Raw genomic sequence first — 23,326 nt, 5'->3', positions numbered from 1 at the left:
CTGGTAACTAACTGCCAGGAAATGATTGACTCTGAGGTTGTTATCATCTGTTATAAACCAAATAGATTTTTTTTTCTTCCCTCACCATGTCTATTGCACTACCTACCTCATGTGCTCTCCCTGATGAATATTTTTTCTTTACTGAATAATTTATTATCTGTATATGTAGTTGTCCAAGATGCACCAGGAGCTTTACAGAAATAAAAAATGTGGCTGCTGCCCAGAAGAGTTTACAACCTGGGGCCTCAATCCTGCATTTGGATCTGTTCAGTGGACCCTTGTTGAATTAAAAGGGGCTCTACAACAGATGCGAAGGTCTGTCCACTCAGATTCAGTTGCCATATCAAGGCCTGCATTTAGGTATAAAGCTACAAAATTGGAAACAGACAACAGGGGGATTATGGGTAGGGAAAATGATGGTTACAATAATGTGCAGCATCCCTAAAAGATATATGTAGATGAATGTTAGCATGTAGGATAGTTATATAACAGTAACCACCCAAGAAGCAGCATTGACTGGCTCTGGATGAGACCCATCTGTCACTGGTCAGAAGGACATGTCACTCTAATGCAGAGCCTTGAAGAGGAGGAAAAATTGAGGGACTCTGGGCAGAGCCCCCACAAAAGTCACTATTTGCTCATACCATTCATAATGTTCCATGAATTGTGCGCAGCTCCGATTCTAATATCCTGATGGCATGTCATCAGTATGCATCTAATCACAAATGCAAACGGAATCTGTGTGATTTCTTCATTCATCTGACAGGAAACAACTATTTTAGGAGAAAAGAGCAGATAGGACCACTAATTATGAGATCTCAAGATGTGGGATTTTCATACCTCAGTTACAAATTGTAATCTGATCAAAAATTGAATCACAATTGGAAATGCACCATAGTGAATTAAAAAAGTGTGTCCTCTGAAAAACATTAAAACAAAAATATCTTTTAAAATGATACTATAAAATATTTATGGAAGCATTTGAACCCACATGTTGATAGAATTTATAACTTTGTTGGTATGTAACCTCCACTTCATTTCATCGTATTTTATTTGTTTTGTCTGAGTATGGCAATAAAGTGCCAGCATTAAAAAGATTCAGTAAATCAGCTCTGATATGTAGAAAGCAAATTGATGGATGACTTAGTGTACTTTTGTCTGTCATGCTTGCATTAGAAAATGCAGTTTTGCCTCATTGGTGCAGCCATGATTTCATTAGGCTATACAGCTTACATGTGGCAATGATTTCGTCTCATAATTAAGAAAACGTTTACAAATAAAGCCTGAGGAAGGAAGGAAAGAATGTTCAGAGTGATAAAAATTACAGACTTGTGAATGGGAAGTCTTTGAAGGGTATGCAGTGTGGGTAATCCTTGGTTTTAAAAGGAAATGTGTAAGTATTGATTAATGACACTGTGTTTTTTTGTTTTTTGGGTTTAATATGGAGAATCTGCATATGATTAGAATGAGCCACTGCTAACTAAAGGCCTGAACTTCTTACTCACTGCTTGGTCAGGGAATTTTCCACTGAAGCCAGAAGAGCAAGGATTACAAGAAAATGAGCAAAGACTACAGGATTTGGCTTTATGATTATATATCTTAGGCACTTAGGGAGTGGTGGAGATATTTTTACATGTCTGGTAGCACTGCATAGTTAAAGGTCCTTTATAAATCATCTTCAGGATGTGCATAACTTACAGCTAGACTGGTCCCTTGGGTATGTGGAAGGGGGAAATGTCAACTCCATGGCAACATATTCTGTCCCGAAGCCCTGTGAAGAGCTCTCTGTGGCGTTAATGGTTCATGAGCAGAGAGAGACTGGAAGGGGAGGGTGGAATTGGGTTTACTGTTTGCATCATCTCTCCCTATTTCCCATGGGAACCACTAGGAAATCCACAGTCAAATGAATTCTGAGGCTGAATTAGCTTTTTGTATGGAGCCTTTCCACTCTGTGGAACCTTCCTTTAGGGAAGGGCTCCCAAGGCAGCTGTAAACAGGGAAAGCCCTGTCAGCACAGCTCCACCATGGTGAGTGACTTCAGAAGCACAAGGTCCCTGCATGGATAGCTCTGTCCTTTGATTACATAGGCAGATCCCCTGAGATCCAGACACTCTCTAGGCCAACCCCCTGCCTTTTGTTTAGAGATGAGAGCTCCACACCTTTTCCCCATCCCTGAGGAAATGATCTGGAGGCCTCTTCAGGAGTTTACCTGTTAGTGGGCTTTTCCACAGTGGGAAATGATCTGGCCCATGTCTATGGAAACTCGCTCTTGTATGAAGTTGGCCTGTAAGGTTAAAGCCTAGCTGCAATTTGAAGACACAGAAGAGTAATGTAACATGGCTAATAATATTTGTGCCTTTACAGAAGAATAAAAGGAGGCAAATTTACTAATTCTGTGGCCTTTTTTGTGCTGTGACTTTAGAAGCAGATTTTATTTTTAAAGGATGGTTTTGCAGTTCATTAATCCATAGATAAAACAAAGCCCTTTGGGTATTGGGTATTTAACAATATGAGTTAACCCACAAAGATGCAGATAGTTTAAACCAGTCTAGTGTACATGTGCAGGAAATAATATCCAGAAGCATGTCTGTTATATTTTGGATGTGATGGATAAGGCTGTATTACTTTGTCAGCAATCTCCTACAGAAAACAGTAAATGATTTTGTCGTGAACAATATAAAATCTCTGTAAAATTCCAACTCCCTCTTTTAATTCTTCTCCATCCCAGATTTTTCTAATAGTTCCTAACCCTTTCCTCTATTGTTGATTTATTTAAGTTTAAGCACTGAGTGTATGTATTCATGTACAGCTGTGATCTCCTTCATTGTGCTTTGCACCTGCAATGAGACAACTTGTTTATTATCCATTTATGTAGGACTGTAAAGTGTGCACAGTATTTTACAACTGGTCAGCGTGCCATACAAGGAACGTCATCACTGCTCTAAGGTGCTCATGGGCTAACGGCATAAATGGGAATATTTCTTTAAAGGGTTCTCAGAAGCTGCTTAAAAGACAAGATGGAAGAGGCTGCATTGAGATCCCTGATGCAATTTCAAAGCCAAAAGACTGGGCCCATTGTGTTCATTACAATGAAGGTGAAAGTGATCATTGCTAGTGGGAGGCTCTGCTTGGTCTTGCTTTAGGTAAACAAAAGAAAAAGCCTCCTGTTTACAAATCCTCCTCTCTCCCCCTAGGATGGATTAAAGGAAGAGAGAATGCTTAATGTCAACATCCTCCCTGTTCCAACATAACAATAAAATTACCCTTTTCAAACTAAAGCTCAAAGGCCACTGAAATCATCTTGAAAATGTTACTTTGTGTATGTGTAAACAATGAGACAAAACTCACCCACTACTTAGGAACTGTTTATAGCACGCTGATGGTACTAAATCTGTTATCAATAACTTTAGAGGCCATTGTTGTTCATTACAAACTCCATTTGTTTTGTTCCAATCTGAGTCCTTGTTAGTGTGCATAAAAGGCAATTTCTGCAGAAAATCACGTCATAAAATGCAAAATTTTTAGTATTCTGCATTTTGAGTAAAATGAACACTACTGTAGTTGGAAAAATATTTTGTAAAAATGGCAACATTGTTGTTATTCAGCGACCTAGATGCGTCATGGCAGGGCTGTGTAAAAACTGTCTATTGCACCCTGCCTTCAGATTTCGCTATCATTGTTCGTTCACAGATTCCTTACAGCGTGTTCTGTCCTGTGAAGACAGAAGAAGACATAGTCCCTGTTCCAGGGATAATCTCCTGCAAACATTTACTGTCAAGTGTAGTGCTCATTGCCACAGTAGTTCCATATGGTATATCTACATTTCAGAATTTTTTGTGGTCAAACATGAATCTTAAATTGGCTGCTGCAATACTGACTGTCAATCAGTGTAGATGATTGAAAATCATGTTCAAACTTGTGTCAACTCTTAGTTAATTTGTTAGCTGATGTTATGCTGAACACAATTTGCTCTAGTTTATATTGGCCAGTCAGCTGTGGTCAGCATTGTGTCAGCAAACTCAACTCTTCACACTTCATGGTAAAATTTTATAATGCCCATCAACATCTGTAGGACTAATGACACTGAGCATCCTTCTGAAAATGTCTTATAAAATTTTGAAGCGATGAAACCAATGAATTTATATAGAAATCTAATGGAGTCCAATAAAAACTACTCTAACTATAGAATTTACTTGAGAATGATAGTGTTTCTAGATTTTTTTAAATGTATAGAATTCTATAGCAGCGATAGATTTCTTTATTAAATTCTATAGGATGATTCAAATCCCTGTAGCAAGGGGTTTTTTTCTATTAAATTCAACAGCACTTTTCTAAAAGGACACTAGCTTAGCAGTAAATGTTTCCAGGAATGGGTCCTGCATTGTTAACTATTTTGAGGGAAACATTCTGCCAAGACTGCAAAGCTATCAAATCTAGCAACACTCCACTGGGAGGTGACTGAAAAATCAGGAGAAAATGGCTGTCAGCATTTTGGAATGGACTGCCTTTTCCTAGATACATTCTGACAGCTTAACCAAATTATTCCAGCTAAACAACTTTATATAACAATAATGAACTTATCAGTTGCTCCTGTATGTTTGTCATCCAGTTGTTTATATAAGATCTAAGAACATCTTAATAATTATATAATACCTTAGAAGGTTCTGAGATAGCTTTATCACTTGTCTCCTAGGAAGGAAAGCTGTACATATTGGAGGATTTTCTTTTTGGGGCCTTTTTCATGCAAATCTGGAAGTGCCTCTTAATTAGAAAAACTTCCAAATAAGTTTGGGCTGTTGTGGGATCCCCAGTGTCTCTGTTATTGGGGCGGGAAGAATAAATTGTTATTACCCTGATTATGGGAACTGTGCTTGGAACTGTACTTGGCCTTTTGTTATGATGGAGGGACTCACCATCAACTGAGCAGCACTCGCTAGGCAAGGGTTCCAAAACTCTGTGAATTGAGAGAGACTTGAGACAGGTATTAGTACCTGGTGGTGTGGGTCCCTTTGTGAGGGCCTGAAGCACCAATTGCACCTCTGTCTCTCTCCACTGTGGAATGTCAGAGCTAATTTTGGGTCTATTAAGAGTCTTGCTACAGGTACTGTGCTGCATTCACTTTGGCCTTATGGTGCACCAGCACTAAGGCTCCCACTACTATGAGCTGAAATCACTGAGCACTGTGTCAAGTAGTGGGGAGCCGGAAGATCTAGAGTGCAGCGGTGCTGTTCGTGGATAGGCTGGCGGAGTGTTCGTGAGATGGCGAGGTGAGCAGAGCTGTTCGTGAGACGGCGAGCTGTGCAGAGCGGAGCCGGTCGTGAGACAGCGGTGTGTTCGTGAGATGGCGAGCTGAGCAGAGCTGTTCGTGAGACAGCGTAGCAGAGCAGAGCCCTGTGGGGCAGTCAGCTTCAGGACACGTAAGGTGCCCCTTACCTCTTTCCCCCACACACAGGCACATTTTAGCCAGACTGGGGAGTAACACTATGCAGATGAACTTTTGAACTCTGGGGCTGGACTTTTTGGACTTTGGGTGATTTGTGGATTGTTGGACTCAAGAGACCTTTGGGTTCTGGGATTCAAGAACCCGAGGGAAAGGATGTGGCCCAATTTTCTGGGGTGGGTCTTTGCTCATGGTTTGGTTAATGAACACTAGTTGTGGTGTTTCCCCAATTTAATGCTGATGTCGTTTACCTCATGTTATTAAAGATTCTCTACTACACCGAGGCTCTGTGCTTGCGAGAGGGGAAGTATTGCCTCTTTGAGGCGCCCAGGGGGTGTGTAAGATTTTCCCAGGTCACTGGGTGGGGGCTCGAGCCAGTTTTGCATTTGCTTTGATGAGAGGGAACCCCTGTGTACTGAACCCGGCCCTTGCTGCTATCAACTTGGCCTGGCAGAAGGGTTACATAAGGATAGGCCAAGTAACCTCCCCCCGACTGGAAAAAGTATTTTATTGCAGTAATAGTCCTGTTGGATATATTTATTAGTTTTATTTGCTTCTGTTCTATTAACATCTGTTGCATGCGTGAGATTTCATTGTTGTTGCTGACTTCTCTGAGGAGCGTTTCTGTACAAAACAAGGAAACATAATCATTAGAACACTGGCATCTTTCAGATTGTTAGACAGTTGATAGCCAATATGGGTATGCACGCATGTTTGCCTGTAGTCTCCAAAGGCCAAATGTAATATTGTTGATGGAGGTGGGGTTATGCTGGTGCTTAAAAAACACCTAGATTTTTTTAAAAAAATCTTGATTTTCTTCAATATTGTGTAAACGATAAGAATGCATGTATATAAACCTATTTATCCAGCTTTTGGTTAGCTGAAAGTCGGGCATGTCTCTACACATCTATGCATTTCTCTTCTGCTTAGCCCATACCCTGTTTTTCTAAAGACTTGTACTGTGACTATCATACCAAAAAGAGAAAAGGCTACTCTTCACACAATTTCTTTTATTGGATGGGCTGGACACTTCCCATGAGTATACAGTGTATATTCCCAAAGGAATAATGGCTTCCTTGAAACAAGCAGATGTAGGGAACATTTTAAATATTAATCAAAAACTGTTCCTCCTCAACTCCAACCTCTCAGTTGGTAACTTTGTAACCTTGGCATAATGGTTAACTCTGAACTTTTCTCCTTGATCTTGTATTTTTGTGAAGCTATGACAGTGGAAACTCCTACCTTGACTCCATTGCTATAGAAATCTTCATCTTCCACTTCATCTCCACTTGAGTACTGCAACAACCTTCAGCATTGAATAACTAGAACTTGGGGAAGCAGACTTCATATGTACAGTGCTGTTGCTTGCCTTCTTGCACGTACAAAGAATATCTTATCCTCAAATGCCTTTACCACTATTCATCTCTGGACCCAGTTCAAAACCGTATAAGCCTTTCCCATGAGAATTTGACTTTATGCTACTTCTCACTCCCCCTGTTCTGTTAGCACCCAGTCTCATTCCCTCCAAGCAATCTCACCGTTTTTGGGTGTAAGAGCCATTTTTCTGCAGGTCTTGCTATATGGAAGAGCCTGTCTGTAACTCATCACCTCATTCACACTTTCAAACATTTCATATCTCAGCTGGAAATACAGCTTTTCCCCTTTGTCTTTACCTCTTGAGCTCTCTCATTTTTCTGTAATGTATTTATTATTTAACTTTGTCGTGGAACTATTTAAGTGTGAAAAGTATTTTGGAAAATGCTTCATATGAAAGATGCTACAAAATACAGTTAAATAATTGTAGTGCTGAAATGATCTTCAAATACTGTATGGAGTGTGTAACTCAATTTTTTTGTTTTTTTAAATAACAACAAACTCAGTTATTCATTTGACGACATGCTATTTATTATGTGAAAATCATTGTATGATATAAAGGTACATTTATAGAAGTGACCTTTTTCTCCCTACTTCTTCCCTAGTCAAAGGTTTATACTCGCACACCAACATTATATCTGGACTTCAAGCTGGACAAAGGAGCCAAGCACATTCAGCACAAAGGTAGGAAAGATTTCATTGACCAGTTTAACAGACATTGAAGCCACTTCTCCTGTAATGGGTTGAGTATGAATCTCGGTATCTTTGTATCATTATAGGTAAAATATTCTCCTTATGGAGTGTTGTATATCCTCAGAGTTTAAAAGTTAGTTACCCTTGGCCAAATGTTGCCCTTGAATACAGGGGCATAATTCTCATTGATGTGAGTATCGTCCATGTATCCAAGGGCTGAAGATCCTCCCTGTATCTAAAGTATAATACTAGGTTATCAGGCCAAATTCTCATGTCTGAAAACCATTAATAATTGGGAGATGTAAAACTAGTCCAATTCATGTAATTTTGGGAGACTGGTTTGGAGAAAGGGATGTGCCTGGTTTGGATCCACTAGTTGGCAGTGACTAAAAATGATTACCATCCTCGCCTGTGTAGTGGCTTGAGTGAAAGGATTGGTGCTCTCAGATTTGGGGTTGGGGGTTCACATCACAGTTGGCACTGTAGTATCTTTATCGCTGTTCTCAGTGGGGAGATTTCAAAGTAAAGCAGCAAGAGGACTAAACTACTCTCTTCCCTTCACCGCATTAAAGTTGAAGCTATTGGTGAGAGAATTTGCACACAGTTGCCTGTACTATGCCTTGTCTGTGGATAAATAGGGCCTCCACTCTCTGGGATTGTAAATCCCAATTTATAGCAGGGTTCAGTGGCCCTTCCCTCACTGCGGGGGTGGGCCTTCCATTACTTTGGTGGACTGTGCTCACCAGTCCTAGTCATTGGATAGGCTCACCACTAAATTCACTTCACTGGGAAACATTAAGAAGATTAAAACCAAACCAAACTAATAAACAACCTAAAGTTAATTGGTTAGCTCTTTGTATTGGCCCATGAGAAGCTACTTCAAATATCTTCAAGAATCAGCCATTTTCCTAATTTGATAGCAGAGAAGCAGTTTGACAAATGGTGCAACATTATTAAAGCACAGACTACTTGAGCCTTACAGTTTAGCTGTGGTATTTCAAACATTGTTCTCTCACTATTTCCTTGTATGTAGAGTTTTAATATAGCCTTTGTAGATTTGTTAATTAATAGATTACACTCTGTTGTATAGCAAATACCAATACAATTTGGAGGATTTCCCACCAAATCTACTGCAAAGAAGCATGGAAACAGTGTAACAATATGGGATTTTCATGTACATCCATTTTATTCTATAGTGACTACTAATGCACGCTATTTCCAATTTTTTTCTGGGTCATCTTCGTGATCCCTTCAGACTAGACACATCTAAGAGTTCAGCAGCAGGTCAGTTACTTTGCTTCCTCAGAAAACAGATGTTTATGCACAGTATTTTTACAATAGCAGCCGAAGCAAGTCAGTAAAATGTTGCCCATTACATTCTATGTCACTTGCAAAGAATCTAGGGCCCAATCCTCCTTCATGCGGTAACCCTTACTCTTGTGAACAGTCCCAGTGACTTCAGTAGAGCTCCTCATATGTGTAAAAATTGGCAGGACTGGTCTCATAATTAGCAAAATCTCCATCATTACCAAATTCCTTCACATTTGCAACACATTTTTGCTTGTTAGCTTGAGAAAAAAGAATTCAGTGTTGTTCATTGCTGTAACTGTTGTAAAGTATTTGCATAACAAATTGATTTTACTTCTAGTAAAACAATGTAGAGTTGTTCGCTGTCTTACATTTATGGCGGGGGAGGAGGGAGATAATCTCAGGATTTTGGAACATGCTGCATATACAGAAAAACAAATTACCTGTATATGCATTTGTCACAGATTTCATCAGATACATTACTCATGTACCATACAAATAGTAAATGTGACAAGTTTGGCCTGACATCTCATCTCAAAATATATATATACCATGCCGTCATTCTGTTTGTGTGTGAATATATAGCAAACTGTGTTAATCATTAAGGGCTGTGTTCACTCCATTGCACATAATGGCCCAGAACTTGGCCTCCAATAATGCTGCTTTTAATAGGACAGCTGGGGTTTCTCTCAGTGTGGGGGATAGCTAGGGTGCATAAAGCTGATACCCTTCCCCTTCTTGGAGGTATGTCAGGTGTGGGAGGAGGCGTGGCAGTCCCTGGCTGTGGAATGGCCCCTATAATTAGGAGACTCTGGCTTCAATTTAGTAACGTATTTAAATACCTGCTTATGTCTCATGCACTTAATGGACTTAAGCCCATGCTTAAGTGCACTGCTGAACTGAAGCCTGTAACCCAGCCTTCTGTGTGCGTGAAGGTGCAGTGTATAATTAAGCAGTATTCTATCTGCTATAAAACCAGTTCTTTTCAACCCTTTTATAAACGGTGTTATGTGCCTGCTACAACATGGATGTTTCAGAGAGTGTCTGTAGATAAGCATAATCAAATTGAGCATTACCCTTTCATCATGCTTTTCTCTCTCTCTGTATGTTACCAAATTTCCAGTACAAAATGTCAAATCTAATATTGTGCACTGGGCAGGAAGGAAATCAGCTTATGGGAGCACACAATGGCTCACCCCAAAAAGGACAACCTATCAATAGAGCATCTTGCAAGTCTTGGCTGGTTCATTTCTTTTCTTTGATATTTCTTCAAAAAGAATTCTCATTGTAATTGTTTTATATATTGTAACTTCACGGTACCTTTTTTCTTATTGTCTGAGGGTTGCTTATCTTGTGTTGTAACCGTTGAAATGCTTGTCATATGTGTGTTGCTTTTATGATGATAATGTACCAACGTAGGTGGTGTGGACTGAGAGAGAGAGCACTTCAGTAAATGTTTTTACTATACATTTGTGCAGGAGCATGGTTTCCCTTGTGTGCAAATGTGGGAGAATGGCATATGAGGTGCAGCTTGGCATTTTATGAAATACTGAGGCCAGTTCTTGCCACAGAAAGGCAGACACAACTCCCATTGAGGGCCATCCTCTTGCTGAGGATGGTGACAGGGGCCAATATGACCTCACTTTCTCCCTGTCCTCTTGTGGTTCCTTCCCAGTCCTTCCCCCATTGAGATAGGTTCTTCTTTCTCCCGCAAGGTGCTTAGGCGGTGTAACATTGCACTCTATATGATTTTATAAAAATATGCTAATGAGTGTGAATATAATGTAACTGGAATATGCTTCACGCAAAAGGTCTCTTGTAAGGTATCATTACAAAGCTTATAATCTACTAAGTGTGGTCATCCTATTTGGATAAATGTATCACTCTTATATCTGAAACTAGTGTGACAGGGCAAGAACAGATGGCTATGGAAAAGTAGTGGGAGACAGCTATATTAGCCCCAGGCTAAACAAATCCCTGGTACCAGGATAAGTGAAATGGCAGCTGCTCCAGGTCAATTAAGACACCTGGGGCCAATTAAGAACTTTCCAGAAGGCAGGGAGAAGGCTAGATTGATTGGGACACCTGAAGCCAATCAAGGGCTGGCTGAAAGTAGTTAAAAGCCTCCCAGCCAGTCAGGTGGGGGTGCATGTCAGGAGCTTGTGGGAGGAAATTGTGCTGTTGGAGAGGCTGAGTAGTACACACCATATTAGGCACAAGGAAGGAGGCCCTGAGGTAAGGGTGAAGTGGAGCTTGAGGAAGTGAGGGCTGCTGTGGGGGAAGTAGCCCAGGGAATTGTACATGTCATGTTTCTAAAAAGTCAGCTACTATAGCTGAAACTATTAGGGTCCCTGGGCTGGAGCCCAGAGTAGAGGGTAGGGCTGGGCTTCCCCCCCCCCCTCCCCATTTGCTCCCTGATTAATCACTGAGACTGGGAGACAACAGAGACTTTGCAAGGAAGGATAGCTTCTCCTCACCTCCCTCGCTGGCTTATGATGAAAATGGCTCAATAATCTGTGACCCTTGTCTCTAGAGAGAGAAAGGTTATGTAGAGGGTCACGGTGAGCCTCTGAGGCTAGTGAAATCTGCCAGGAAATGCAGGACCCACAGAGGCAAGGACAGAACTTTGTCACACTAGAAATATAACTCTGAGGTCCTATTGTAGTTATGCAAAGTGTGGACCATTAATGGGTGGTTTGGAATCTTAATGTCTCCCATTAACCAGGACAATTACCTGTAGATGGCTCTGTTTTACTTGTAAGTCTTCCTGTATACCTGTGGGCTGGCAAGTGGGTAATGAAGTCTTACAGTGACATGTGATCATGTTACGTGAACTGGAATCCATCTTTAACCTAGTGCTTTTCCATTGAGAAGCGGGGTGGGAACCCAGAGGGACAAAGGATTCTTGCCTTATGCAAAAGATATATAAGTGGCTGGAACAGAACAACAGGGGCAGCCATCATGAGAAATCCCCTAGCTACCACCTGAGATGGAACAAGGGCTGTACCAGGGAAAGGATTGTGCCCAGACCAGGAAGGTGTCCAGTGTGTGAAAGAAACTTATTGAAACATCTGAGGGTCAGATTTTATTTGTATTCAGTTTTATTACTGTACTAGACTTAGACTTGCATGTTTTATTTTATTTTGCTTGGTAATTCACTTTGTTCTGCCTGTTACTACTTGGAACCACTTAAATCCTACTTTCTGTATTTAATAAAATCACTTTTTACTTATTAATTAACCCAGAGTATGTATTAATACCTGGGAGCAGGAGGGGGAGGGGTAGACAGCTGTACATATCTCGCCGTCAGTGTTATGGAGGGTGAACAATTTATGAGTTTACTCTGTATAAGCTTTATATGGGGTAAAATGGATTTATTTGGGGTTTGGACCCCATTGGGAGTTGGGCATCTAAGTGTAAAAGACAGGAACACTTCCTAAGTTGCTTTCAGTTAAATCTGCAGCTTTGGGGCATCTGGTTCAGACCCTGGGTCTGTGTTGGAGCAGAGGGTGCTGGAGTCCCAAGCTGGCAGGGAAAGCAGGGGCAGAAGTAGTCTTGACACATCAGTTGGCAGCCCCAAGGGGGTTTCTGTGATCCAACCCATCACAGCGGGATCAGGGCCTCCCTGCTTATTCTTACCTCTCCTCAGAAGATTAGGGTCCTTCCCGCCAACTGGGTCCTTGTGGTGGGGGCAAGAGCCTCATGGCACCACTTGCTGGGGATCCATGGGACTGTCTTCCTGTGAAGGGGTTGCTCTTCCACCTCACTGGGGGCGGCTGCAGCCCACACAATGGGGAGAATGGGCCTGATCTGTCTCCTGTTGAGTAGAGCTCATTGGGTATTTTCTGACAAAATGTTTTTTGCTGGAAAACACTACTTCATCAAAACTGAAAGTGTTCATGGATGAATCTTCCCCTTTGAAAAAAAATGGAAAAAAATATTTTCCTATTTTGGAACTTTTCATTTTGAAATTTTCACTTATTTATATTTCAAAAAGGTTTAAAAATGTAAAGAGTAAAATCAGAAATGTTTTGAAATTATTGAAACACAATGTTTCGATTGACCCAATCAAAGTTTTTTTATATTATCAGTTCACAAACATTTTTGAGATTTCAAGTTCTCGTCTTGGTCTGGCTTGAGAAGAAATTTCAAAATCTTAAACTCACAAGATGAAGAGACCATTTCCCGTCCAGCTCTGTAGCCAAAGTCACTGTGAGTCATTCCACTGACTTCAGGGAGTGCTGGATCAGAGCCAGTATTATTCACTCACTCACAAGAATGATGTGAACACTTCTCAGGGTTTGCACAGTGCTTTGAAGATATGGTAGGCGATGTATGTGCTAAATATTATTAAATGGATAGTGTCATGTCAAATTTTTATCCAGAATTTAAGGTTTTGTAAAAACTATTATTTACAAAATCTAAAACCCATGGAAATGTTACCATGGCTATTTTTTAATTCCAGTGAGAAGAGTTTTCTTAACCATACATTCCTCTTTTCTGTTTGTAAATCAAACATCACAACATTAAATGAAGTTATGAAAACTTGAAAGTGAAAATGACTAAAATTGAGTGTAAGTGAAAATGACTAGTTTATTTTCAGTGACCACTGAGAAATAAGCAAAATCAACAAGCAGTAGCAGGTAAAATAGTTATGTCAAGTTCTTTTCACTTTTCATAATCTAAAGTGGTGTTTGCCAATAAGTAGGAAAATTAGAAAATGTTTTTTTTTACTTTTAAGACTTTTGAGAGGAAGCAGTGCAATTTAGTGGTGTAATACCATACCCAGAGTACTAAACTGATCTAGAGCTCTTAATACATACTGGGGAACCTCTTCAATAAAGGGCTGCACAATTGCACCCTGGAGAGCCTTTGTCACTCTGAAGCACATTTCCCTTATATACCCAAACATTGATACAAGGGGATTTATTGATCTTCATTCTTTTCTCACACTGCTGAATACTGACTTACCTGTATATTTTCCTTCATAACTGGCTTTTTTCCTGTGCCAGTGTCCCTAACGACTCACAGAATTCACTCTCTCTTTGACAGAAGGACTGTGATGTCACATACATTGTATTAGTGTCTCAACTATATTAGTCCAGTCTGTTCTTCAGAGTAAAAAATTGTGGAGGGGAAGAAATTAGTTAAAGATGTCTGTGACAACACTGGGTATGGTCATTTGTGGCTTTTTTGAGGATTGGGATGAGCATGAAGTGTTTTCCAGCTCAGAAAACCTGCTTCCATGCTGAAGACACTAGTGCAGCTTTGTATAGATTCACTGGCAATCGTCCAATGGTGGGAAAGCTAGTGACTAATCTACCCAAGTGCTCTCACTGTTGCCAGCACCTATAAAGCTGCACCAGTGCTAGAATAACAGTGAGAGAATTTCTGAAAACCCAGAGCCTTTTCAAGTCTTCTGCTGAAAAGATGCCACAGTTGGGAAGTGAAATGAATGGAGTAAGAGGGATTTTAGAAGGCTGTCATGTGAATTTGTGAGATACCTTTGTGTAGGATTGGAAAACAAGCCACATTTTATATACAGTGATTTCACTATTTAATTTTAGATCTACTGTGTTTGCAGTCTGTGATCATCATTATTATCATGGCAGATCCCAACAGGACATAGCCTCCTTGCAGTTGGAGCACCACCCAGATTGATGTCTAGTTATGTCTGCCATGTGCAATCTTACCATGCCACTGAAGTTTCTGGTGATCACATGATTGCCAGACATGTAGCAGCATTTGTTGGTAAACACACTTCCTAATTCAGGAGTCCTCTATCCTAATATAAGACTGTACCAAGAAAGCTGCTGGCAGAGGTGGCTGGTGGATTTGGCTATGGATATCTTCATTGCTAATCTTGTCCTGCTGCTTAGTATGGAGTAGCTGACAAAGATAGCGAGAATCAAAACTACCAACCCACCACTCTTCATCCTTCCTCAGCACCCACATTTTACGGCTGTCCAGTAGAGCGGATGTAACTGTAGTCCTATAGAGCCACAGCTCATAGCAAGTTCAATGTCATGACAGCCCAACAGAGGCTGCCGAAGGGCCCGGGACATGGTGGTGGCTGCTGCTGATATATGAAGGTCTGCAGTTTTTGAGCATCCTCCAGCACTGTCTATGATGTTGCCCATGTATTTGGCAGTTGCCACCTCCTCAGTGTCCTAACCACACAGGTTAATACTTGACTGGTCGTAATCTGGAGCTGGAGGCTGCTTGATGGTAACGGCCAGGAACTTAATTTTGTCTGGATTGATAACCAGACCAGTGCACTCTGTTTCTTGCCCAAGCAGATCAGCCATCAGCTGTAGTGATTCACCAAACTGAGCCAACATGACAATTTCATTGGTATATTTGAGGTCTCAAAGGAAAATGGTGTTCTGTTCAATGCCTACTGCCTCCTCAAGCTTGTCCATCAGCCAGTCAGTGCTGATATTGAACAATGAAGGTGACTCAATGCAGCCTTCCCGAACTCGAACGTAGTTTTCTGTTCCATTGTAGAGCTCTTCAATCAATGACACTATCTTCCCAGAGATGCCAAGTCACCTCATCGGCTTTCAAAAGCTTGCTCATTGCACTGAATCCAAGGCCTGATGGAAGTCTATAAACAGTAATGTGCCCAGCTTATTAAATTCAGCCATCTTCTTAAAAAGCTGTCTCAAGGGAAAGATCTGGTCGATAGTGGACTGATCAGGTCCAGAGCCACACTAAATATCCCGACCTCTACCATGAAGTGTATCATTGATTTGAAACAGTAACATGGATGATAATAACAACAGCGTAATACCTCTGTGGTTGCTACATTCGCCCTTATTGTCCTTTTCTGAACAGAGGCAGAATAACTCATTTCTTCCAGTCATCTCAGATGATAAGAGTGCACCAGATGGTCTGGAAGAGCCTGTGTACCCATGGTACAACAATACTCTCACCTGTCTTCAGCACCTCAAGGTTGACATTACAAACCCCTTGTGGCTTCCCACATTTCAACTTATGGACTGTGATCCAGGTCTCTTCTTGGTTGAAAAAAGATGGCAGTACCAGAACTTCCTGACCCGCTTCAGTCAGAAGATGCACAGTAGGTGGTGGACTGCTGAGGAGTGTCTTGAAATGATCTTCCCATTGATACAACTCATCTTGCAAACTTGGACTGACTCTTCACTTGGCAAGCTGGTGCCACCTTCCCCTACAAACATTGCAAAGTTGAATAGAGGATGTGAAGGTTGTGCCTGGGGACAGCCTGATCTAAACCGGCTTCGTGAGTGGACCACCAGCACAATGACATGATGACGTTTTGCAACTTACACATAGGGTCAAATGCTGTCTTCAGCTGTGAAGATGGACTTACGCATACAAATTCAGCAGTGGATTATTTTGGGCTACAAGAGGAGCATATTGCAAATATAAAAGAACACTCTGTCCCTAAGCTTAGTATAGAAATGGAGAATTTAAAGCCCCAAATATCCAGAATGTTATACGCTATATTGCTGTTTCCCAGGTACTGTACTTACAGTCACTATCAGAGAAATTCCATTATGGTGTCTTATGTCATCTTTCTCATTTTTATTCTAATAATAAGTGTGTCTTTTGGCCTGCCCATGTTTCCAGTGAAATCAATAGTAAAACTCATATTGAGTTTACTGGGGAAAGGACGGGGCAGTAGAAGTTTTAGCAGAACTTTTAAGCCTGGCAACATAGTGCAGAGAGAGAGGTCGTTGGCAGAATGAAACAACACCTTCCTGAAACAATAGGATTATAATAATGCTAATTAAGTGCTGTGTTGCAGCTACCTGTTCTCAAGACTCTATGCTTAACCCATTTTTCCATATGTTTCTATATATGGAGAAAGCTGTTGAGCTTACAATAGAAGTTTATATATCGAGTTTTTCCAGGCTAATGACAGACTGATAAACAGGGCCCAACTATCTGCGTGTTCTGGGCCTCAAGCCCAGACAGTTGGGAAGATGTAGATTGTTACAGTTATTCTCTGCAGTAGTACACCTATTAGATGTGTTCTTTAAATTTAGAAAAAAAATAAGGACTTGGAAGGAAAATCCAGAAAGTATTTCAGAGGGGCATGTACTTAAACTATGCTTTCTTACTGCTATAACAAGTCTCCAGCATAGATGAGAACTACATAATAATAGCTTGTATATACCACTTTTAGATTTCCAAGGACTTTCCACAATAGGGAAACTGAGGCACAGAGCAGTGAAATAACTTACCCAAGGTCATACAGCAAGTTAGTGGCAGAACCAGGACTAGAACCTTGGTCTTTTGACTCTGTCACCTGCCTTAACTACTGTATCAAGCAGCTTTTTGCACAGCACACATTTGCGGGTGGGGCGGCAATGTAAGTGTATTCATTCTTTGGGATTTTTAAAAGAATTTTTTTTGGGGGGGTGGGGGCGTGTTTTCTTTTGGAAAACTTAACAGGTTGCCTGATTCTTCCACTACAAGGATCCAAGTAACTCTTATCAACGTCACTAGCACTACTTCTGACCTGTACCAGATGTAACTGTAGACCAGAAAAAGTTGCACTGTGTTCATTTGTTTGTTGGTAATTATTGAATTTAAATATAATTATTTGCAGAATCCTTGTTTCTGCAACATTACCATTGCAAAGCGAAAACCAACCAGAAAAAAGATCTAAAAATGTGAAGGTTAATATTTCAGTAGCAATGTTAACTTGGCTTCATTGCACAAAGCCAAATATAGGACAACACATAGTGGATATTAACCAGTATACTTACAAATTTGATCATTAATTGAAAATCATATAACCCTTTTTAACTCACCCTAATGACTGGGAAACCCATGCAAATTATTGAATTTTGGACGTTACCAAGTATGTGAACGAGTAGGACCTAATACAATCACCAGTGAGAATACTATACATCTCAAATGAGAAACCACAGCTTCTATTAAATTTAATGATTTCCTCCAATAACATTAAAAGAGAGATTATTACAGAACAAGAATGGCATCCTTACATTTAATTACTCTCCTCTGTGGCTTGCATGGTGAGGGTGTGACTATCAATCAAGTGCAGTTAATAATAGAAGGAGGCTTCTAAACTAAAATATGTGGTAAAAATCTTATACCAAATGACAGAAATTGACGCAGGAGATGGTTGGTATGGATTATAGGGAAAATATTTACTTGGGGTAAATTCAGCATTTCATCTTACAGAAGAGAAATGAAGAAAGTTAGCAAGGAACTCCTTGGAGAAATTAATGGGCCAAATCCTCAGATGGTATAAATTGCTGAAACGACACCAGCCAAGGATCTGGCCCCAGGTGTTTAGAAGAATTGCACAAAGAAAAAGGGTCCAATACAATAATAAACTGTTACAGCAGGTAAGGAAAATGTGTTACTGACAGAGAAAACTGAGAAAGCTCTGAGGCTAATACAGAATTACTGTGAGGAAAGTAATAAAAGTGGATACGATTCTGGAATTTACATTTCAGAGCCAGGAAAGAAAATCCATAAATATATCTCATGAAAGAAAAAAGAAGGCAGACTTAAGTGCTTTTCCATCCAAGGAGATTTGCATGGAATTTGTGGTATTTTCTCAGAGACTTTATGCAGCCAAAACAAAAGGTGGAGAAAAGACATACTGAAAATTATTTAAAACAGGCAAACATGCCTAAAATCTGAGGGCACTGGCAGGAAAGTTTGGAAGACCTCATTTCAATTTGGGGGAAAGGGACATGCAGTTAAAATGTCTACAATCAGATGAAGTAAAAGATCCGAAGGGACTATTTTGTGAATTCCGTAATTAGTGGCCTGTCTGGTCATGCAGTAAAGCTATTTAAAACATTTCTACAAAGATGGAGTCTCCCAGACTGTACATAAGAGGAAGGAAAAAATAAATCCAGAGTGTATATAAAGTACTGTGATGTGCCAAATTCTTTGTGCCACCCACAAGTGTTAGAACTGCTCAGTTTTATACAGACAAGGTGGGGTGAGGTAACATCTTTTATTCTGCCTGAAGAAGAGTTCTCTGTGGCTCAAAAGTTTCTCTCTCTCTCCAACAGAAGTTGATCCAATAAAAGATATTGTCCCTCACCCACCTGGTCTCTCTAATATCCTGGGACCAACATGGCTACAATGCCACTGCATTTTACAGAAGCCCAAATCAAAATGGGGGATAAAAATGTGCCCCATAAGGGACACATGGGAAACTTTTCCAAAATGAATCATGTTGGAGAACTTTGAACAGGTTTTCCTGGCTATTTTCAGTGACCTTTCTGCCCTCTTTCTGTGCTAAAGTTCCACAAAAATAACAAGAGAAACTAGATAACTTATACAGGGGAAATAGTAAAAGTGACCACAGAAAATGAAACAATAGGAAAAAACATCTAAATAGTAATCTTAGGGATTACTTATAATGATAGTAGATACAAAATTTTCAGATGAAAATATGAGCTTTTAAATTGCTGTTGTCCCTTTAAACTGAAATAAATCTGTATAATTACGAGAGCCACTGTGGAGAGTATCATGGAGAATGGAGCATACAGTATCAGTATAATTCCATGCAGTGTTAAATATGAGTACATTAACATTATGTATGCTTACCTTTAATATTGTTTGATTATATTTCAGGGTGGACATCTTGTATTTACATGCTGTCTGGCAATCTGTATGTTGGTAAGTTTCCCATTAAATTTTATTTCAGTTGTTCATAGGGAGGATTCAACTTATTAAAAATTACTGTTCTGCAGGAAAAAAGGAAAATCAGACCTACAAATTTAGATCCCATACTTAAAACATTAAAAATAACAAAGGTATGTGGTTTAGTGCAGTGATCTGTTAGTGCAATCGTTTACAGTGTACTTCCACTGGGTATCAATACATGTGCCATTGATACCATCAGGTTTTAATAAAAAGTATCCCAAAGAAGATATTTACATTAAGAGATTATATATTTTTTTCAGATCTGTTTGACAACATAACAAAACTGATAATGGCCCCTGTCGGGCAAGCTGTTCTATGTAGGCTGACTCCTATGCCTTCAGAGTCCTCACGGGGCTCCACACAGGTGCAGGCATCCACCTTTATAAGGCAACTTGTGTGCTGTGCTCATTAAAATGGGCTTTAGAGCAAAATGACATAGACATTGTCTCGAGCAAATCAAGGAATATGACTAGTGTAACGTTCCATCTCTTTAATGTTTTTTAAACAAAGACTAGTCAGTTAATAATCTCTAGCTCTTATATAGCAGTTTTCATTAGTAGTTTTCAAAGCATTTTATAAATGGGGACACTGAGGCACAGAGTACTGACACGACTTGCCCAAGGTCACTTAGCAAGCCAATGGCAGAGCTAGGAAGAGAACCCAGTTTTCCTGAGTCCTAGCCCACTGGTCTGTACATTAAGCCATGCTGCCTCCCATAAGTGGGCCCTCTCTCCTTCAATCATTTGTGAGTGGAGCCAGCTGTTGGCTTCCATATGCTTCTACGCCAACTTGGTCTGGGGAGAGCAGGTCACTGTTCCTAGGTCTGGGTGTCTCAGACACACTCCTGGGTGAAGAACCTTTGCCTGACACCGTTCCTTGGGACATGGGGCTCTACAACCCGGCCACAGTAAACCACCAGATCACTGCCTCAACCCTTCCAAGCCCCTGGTTCCTTATTCACAGTGCCTCAGAGTTTCACCTAGCTGTGAGCACACTGACCTTCTTTCAGAGACAACGTAGCAGGCAAGCAAGGGATACAGGCTTAGCAAAGGAATTTCTTAATCACCATCACTTTTAGGTAATGTGACAGGGCAAGGCCAGATGGCTATAGAAAAGTAGTGGGAAATAGATATATTAGCCCCAGACTAAACAAATCCCTGGTACTAGGATAAGTTAAATCGCAGCTGCTCCAGGTCAATTAAGACACCTGGGGCCAATTAAGAACTTTCCAGAAGGCAGGGAGAAGGCTAGGTTGATTGGGACACCTGAAGCCAATCAGGGGCTGGCTGAAAGTAGTTAAAAGCTGCCCAGTCAGTCAGGTGGGGGTGCATGTCAGGAGCTGTGGTAGGAAGTTGCGCTGTTGGAGAGACTGAGTAGTACACACCATATCAGGCACAAGGAAGGACGCCCTGAGGTAAGGGTGAAGTGGAGCCTGAGGAAAGTGGGGGCTGCTGTGGGGAAGTAGTCCAGGGAATTGTACGTGTCACGTTTCTAAAAGGTCAGCTACCATAGCTGTTACTATTAAGGTCCCTGGGCTGGAGCCCGGAGTAGAGGGTGGGCCTGGGCTCCCCCCCAACCTTTTCCCCCTGATTAATCACTGAGACTGGGAGACAACGGAGACTGTGCAAGGAAGGATAGCTTCTCTTCACCTCCCTTGCTGGCTTATAATGAAAATGGCTCAGTAGACCATGACCCTTCTCCCTAGAGAGAGAAGGGTTACATGGAAGGTCACAGTGAGCCTCTGAGGCCAGCGAAATCAGTCAGGAAACACGGGACCCACGGAGACAAGGACAGAGCTTTGTTATGTTGCAAAGATCTGTAACTCTACAGTGCTTACTGTGACAAACAGTCCTGAGACACAGCCTGTTCTAGACTGTTCTCAGTATTTCTGAGGTCTGGTCAGCATTTCAGACTGGGCAGACTCTCCTGTCTTTTCTGTCTCCAGCACAGTCTTCTGGCATGTGGAGGTGGACATCCCCCTTCTCATACTCATACACATTGCAATGTGCTTATGATGAGTATAACTATTAACAGTAGGCTAACTTTTGGCTTAGCCCCAGGTCTATGGAAGGGGCAGCACGTAGTTACACTGCGCCAGGAGCAGACCAGGAGCCAGATTGAATGAGTGTCCCAATCTGGTTCCTGGCTACCTCTCCTGCTCAGGGGACAAGGGGAGGTATCCATGTCAGCCCTCTACCGGGCACAGGTTACTTACCCCTGTGTGCCAGCTCAGCTGCGCTTGCTGGTGCAACATGTGGAGGGAGTCAAAGTCCCTCCCATTCCATGCTCCTGCCCTCATGTGCAAGAATGGAAGTAGCATCACGGAGACAGCTGTCTCCTGTGTTGTAACCTTCCAGATGTGTTGCTCATGCAGGGGTGTGCGGGAGTGTCTTACATCACCTCCTCACTCCATTGTGCAGGTGTGCTTAGGGCAAGGCACAACCTTGCTCTGTGTTGGCAACCAACAGAAAAAGAATAAGACTTGGTAGCAGTATAAAGTTTGATTGCATGTCCGGCGGTGTTTCTAGCTGAATATTTGCATTCAGTTGTTTTGGGTAATATACCTTATAATACTAGCAATTGCAGACTCTTTTCATTCTTAGCTCCAGAAAAAAAGAAATAAACCCTTTGGGGAATACATAAACAGTAGCTGAGGTAGTCACACTCTAAAAATATTACAGTGTACATGTAGAACCTGGTTTTTCAGGTTGCTTTTCCTTTCCTTTTACAAATGTTTAGACAGCCAAATCTAACAACACTTGCAGCAGAACTATTTTCAGTGGGGCTTTTCTGAACAGCGCTGTTAGATTTAGCATTCTTGGCCAAAGTCAGTGATGGAAAATATTTATCTGATTTGGCTGTATTTATAACTGACAGCCATTTTAAAAAACTTTTTTCTTCTCTTGAAACTTCCTTTTTTAATTAAAGAAAAATAATGATATTGATAAAATACTAGAGAAATCACCTGTGAACATAGGCACTATCCTCTTTCCTGCTACTCGGCAGCCCTTTTGCAAACATTTTACACCTAGTCTTTTTTTGCAATATTGACTAAATTTTGTAACATCTTACATTTATTTTCCAAGGGCCTACCATTCAACTATGAAGCCAGAAATTGCTAGAACGGGAACAAAACATTTGGATTACATCTATGTCTGTACCTCATTTTAAGTGATCCTTCAAATCACAACTTTATGGCTCCCATCCATGCACTATTAAAATGAGTGGGAAGGAGCAATAATCCCATATAAAGTCCGACATGCAGTTCCTTGGCAGACTTGTGCTAGTCAAGTCTAAATTCTGATTCCCTGGAAGAACAGTAGAAGAGAAATCACTTAGGAAGCTAAAAGGTCATTCTTAAAAGGATGTTGATGCTATGTTCAGAATATGGGCCACTTTAGACTTTATTTTATTGCTTTGCAAAGTCCAATTCAGTTTTCAAAATGAACGCTTTGGTGTTCTTTCTGTGTATAAGGAACAAATTCATTCCAGCAGTCCAGCACTCCTTGAATATCAGACTACGGTGTGCGCACAAAGGAACACAGATGAGTATATTCACTATCCTTGTACAGCTCCCTTTCAGCGATGCTTGATAGCTTTTAAGGAATCTTAGCTCTGTCCTTCCACATGACACATGGCGACACATCCTTTTCCAATTTCTTCATGATTTTGTACCAGTTAACCAAGCCTACAAGAATTACATTAATCCCAATATACAAATGTTGTTTGTCTGAAAAAGGTTCAGTACAATTTCATTTTTCCATTTTTAAAGCCCTCCCCATGTTGAAGGGCTTAGAAATGTCAGTACAAGAAAATAAAGTCATTTCT

At 40.8% G+C, this 23,326-nt stretch overlaps 1 protein-coding gene across 1 annotated transcript in view; it reads left to right on the top strand.

Annotated features, from left to right (window-relative positions):
• PIR (pirin) overlaps positions 1 to 23,326 on the top strand; it is a 72,814-nt gene that overhangs the window by 34,766 nt on the left and 14,722 nt on the right. Inside the window, 2 exon segments of the mRNA XM_073327367.1 lie at positions 7,420 to 7,498; positions 19,427 to 19,471. Of these exon segments, the coding sequence (XP_073183468.1) occupies positions 7,420 to 7,498; positions 19,427 to 19,471 (124 nt within the window).

This window comes from Lepidochelys kempii, chromosome 1, assembly GCF_965140265.1.
Source record: "Lepidochelys kempii isolate rLepKem1 chromosome 1, rLepKem1.hap2, whole genome shotgun sequence".
Lineage (NCBI taxonomy): Eukaryota > Metazoa > Chordata > Testudines > Cheloniidae > Lepidochelys > Lepidochelys kempii.
Note: the sequence above shows the minus strand (reverse complement) of the source record. Positions and strands in the feature narration are given on the sequence as shown.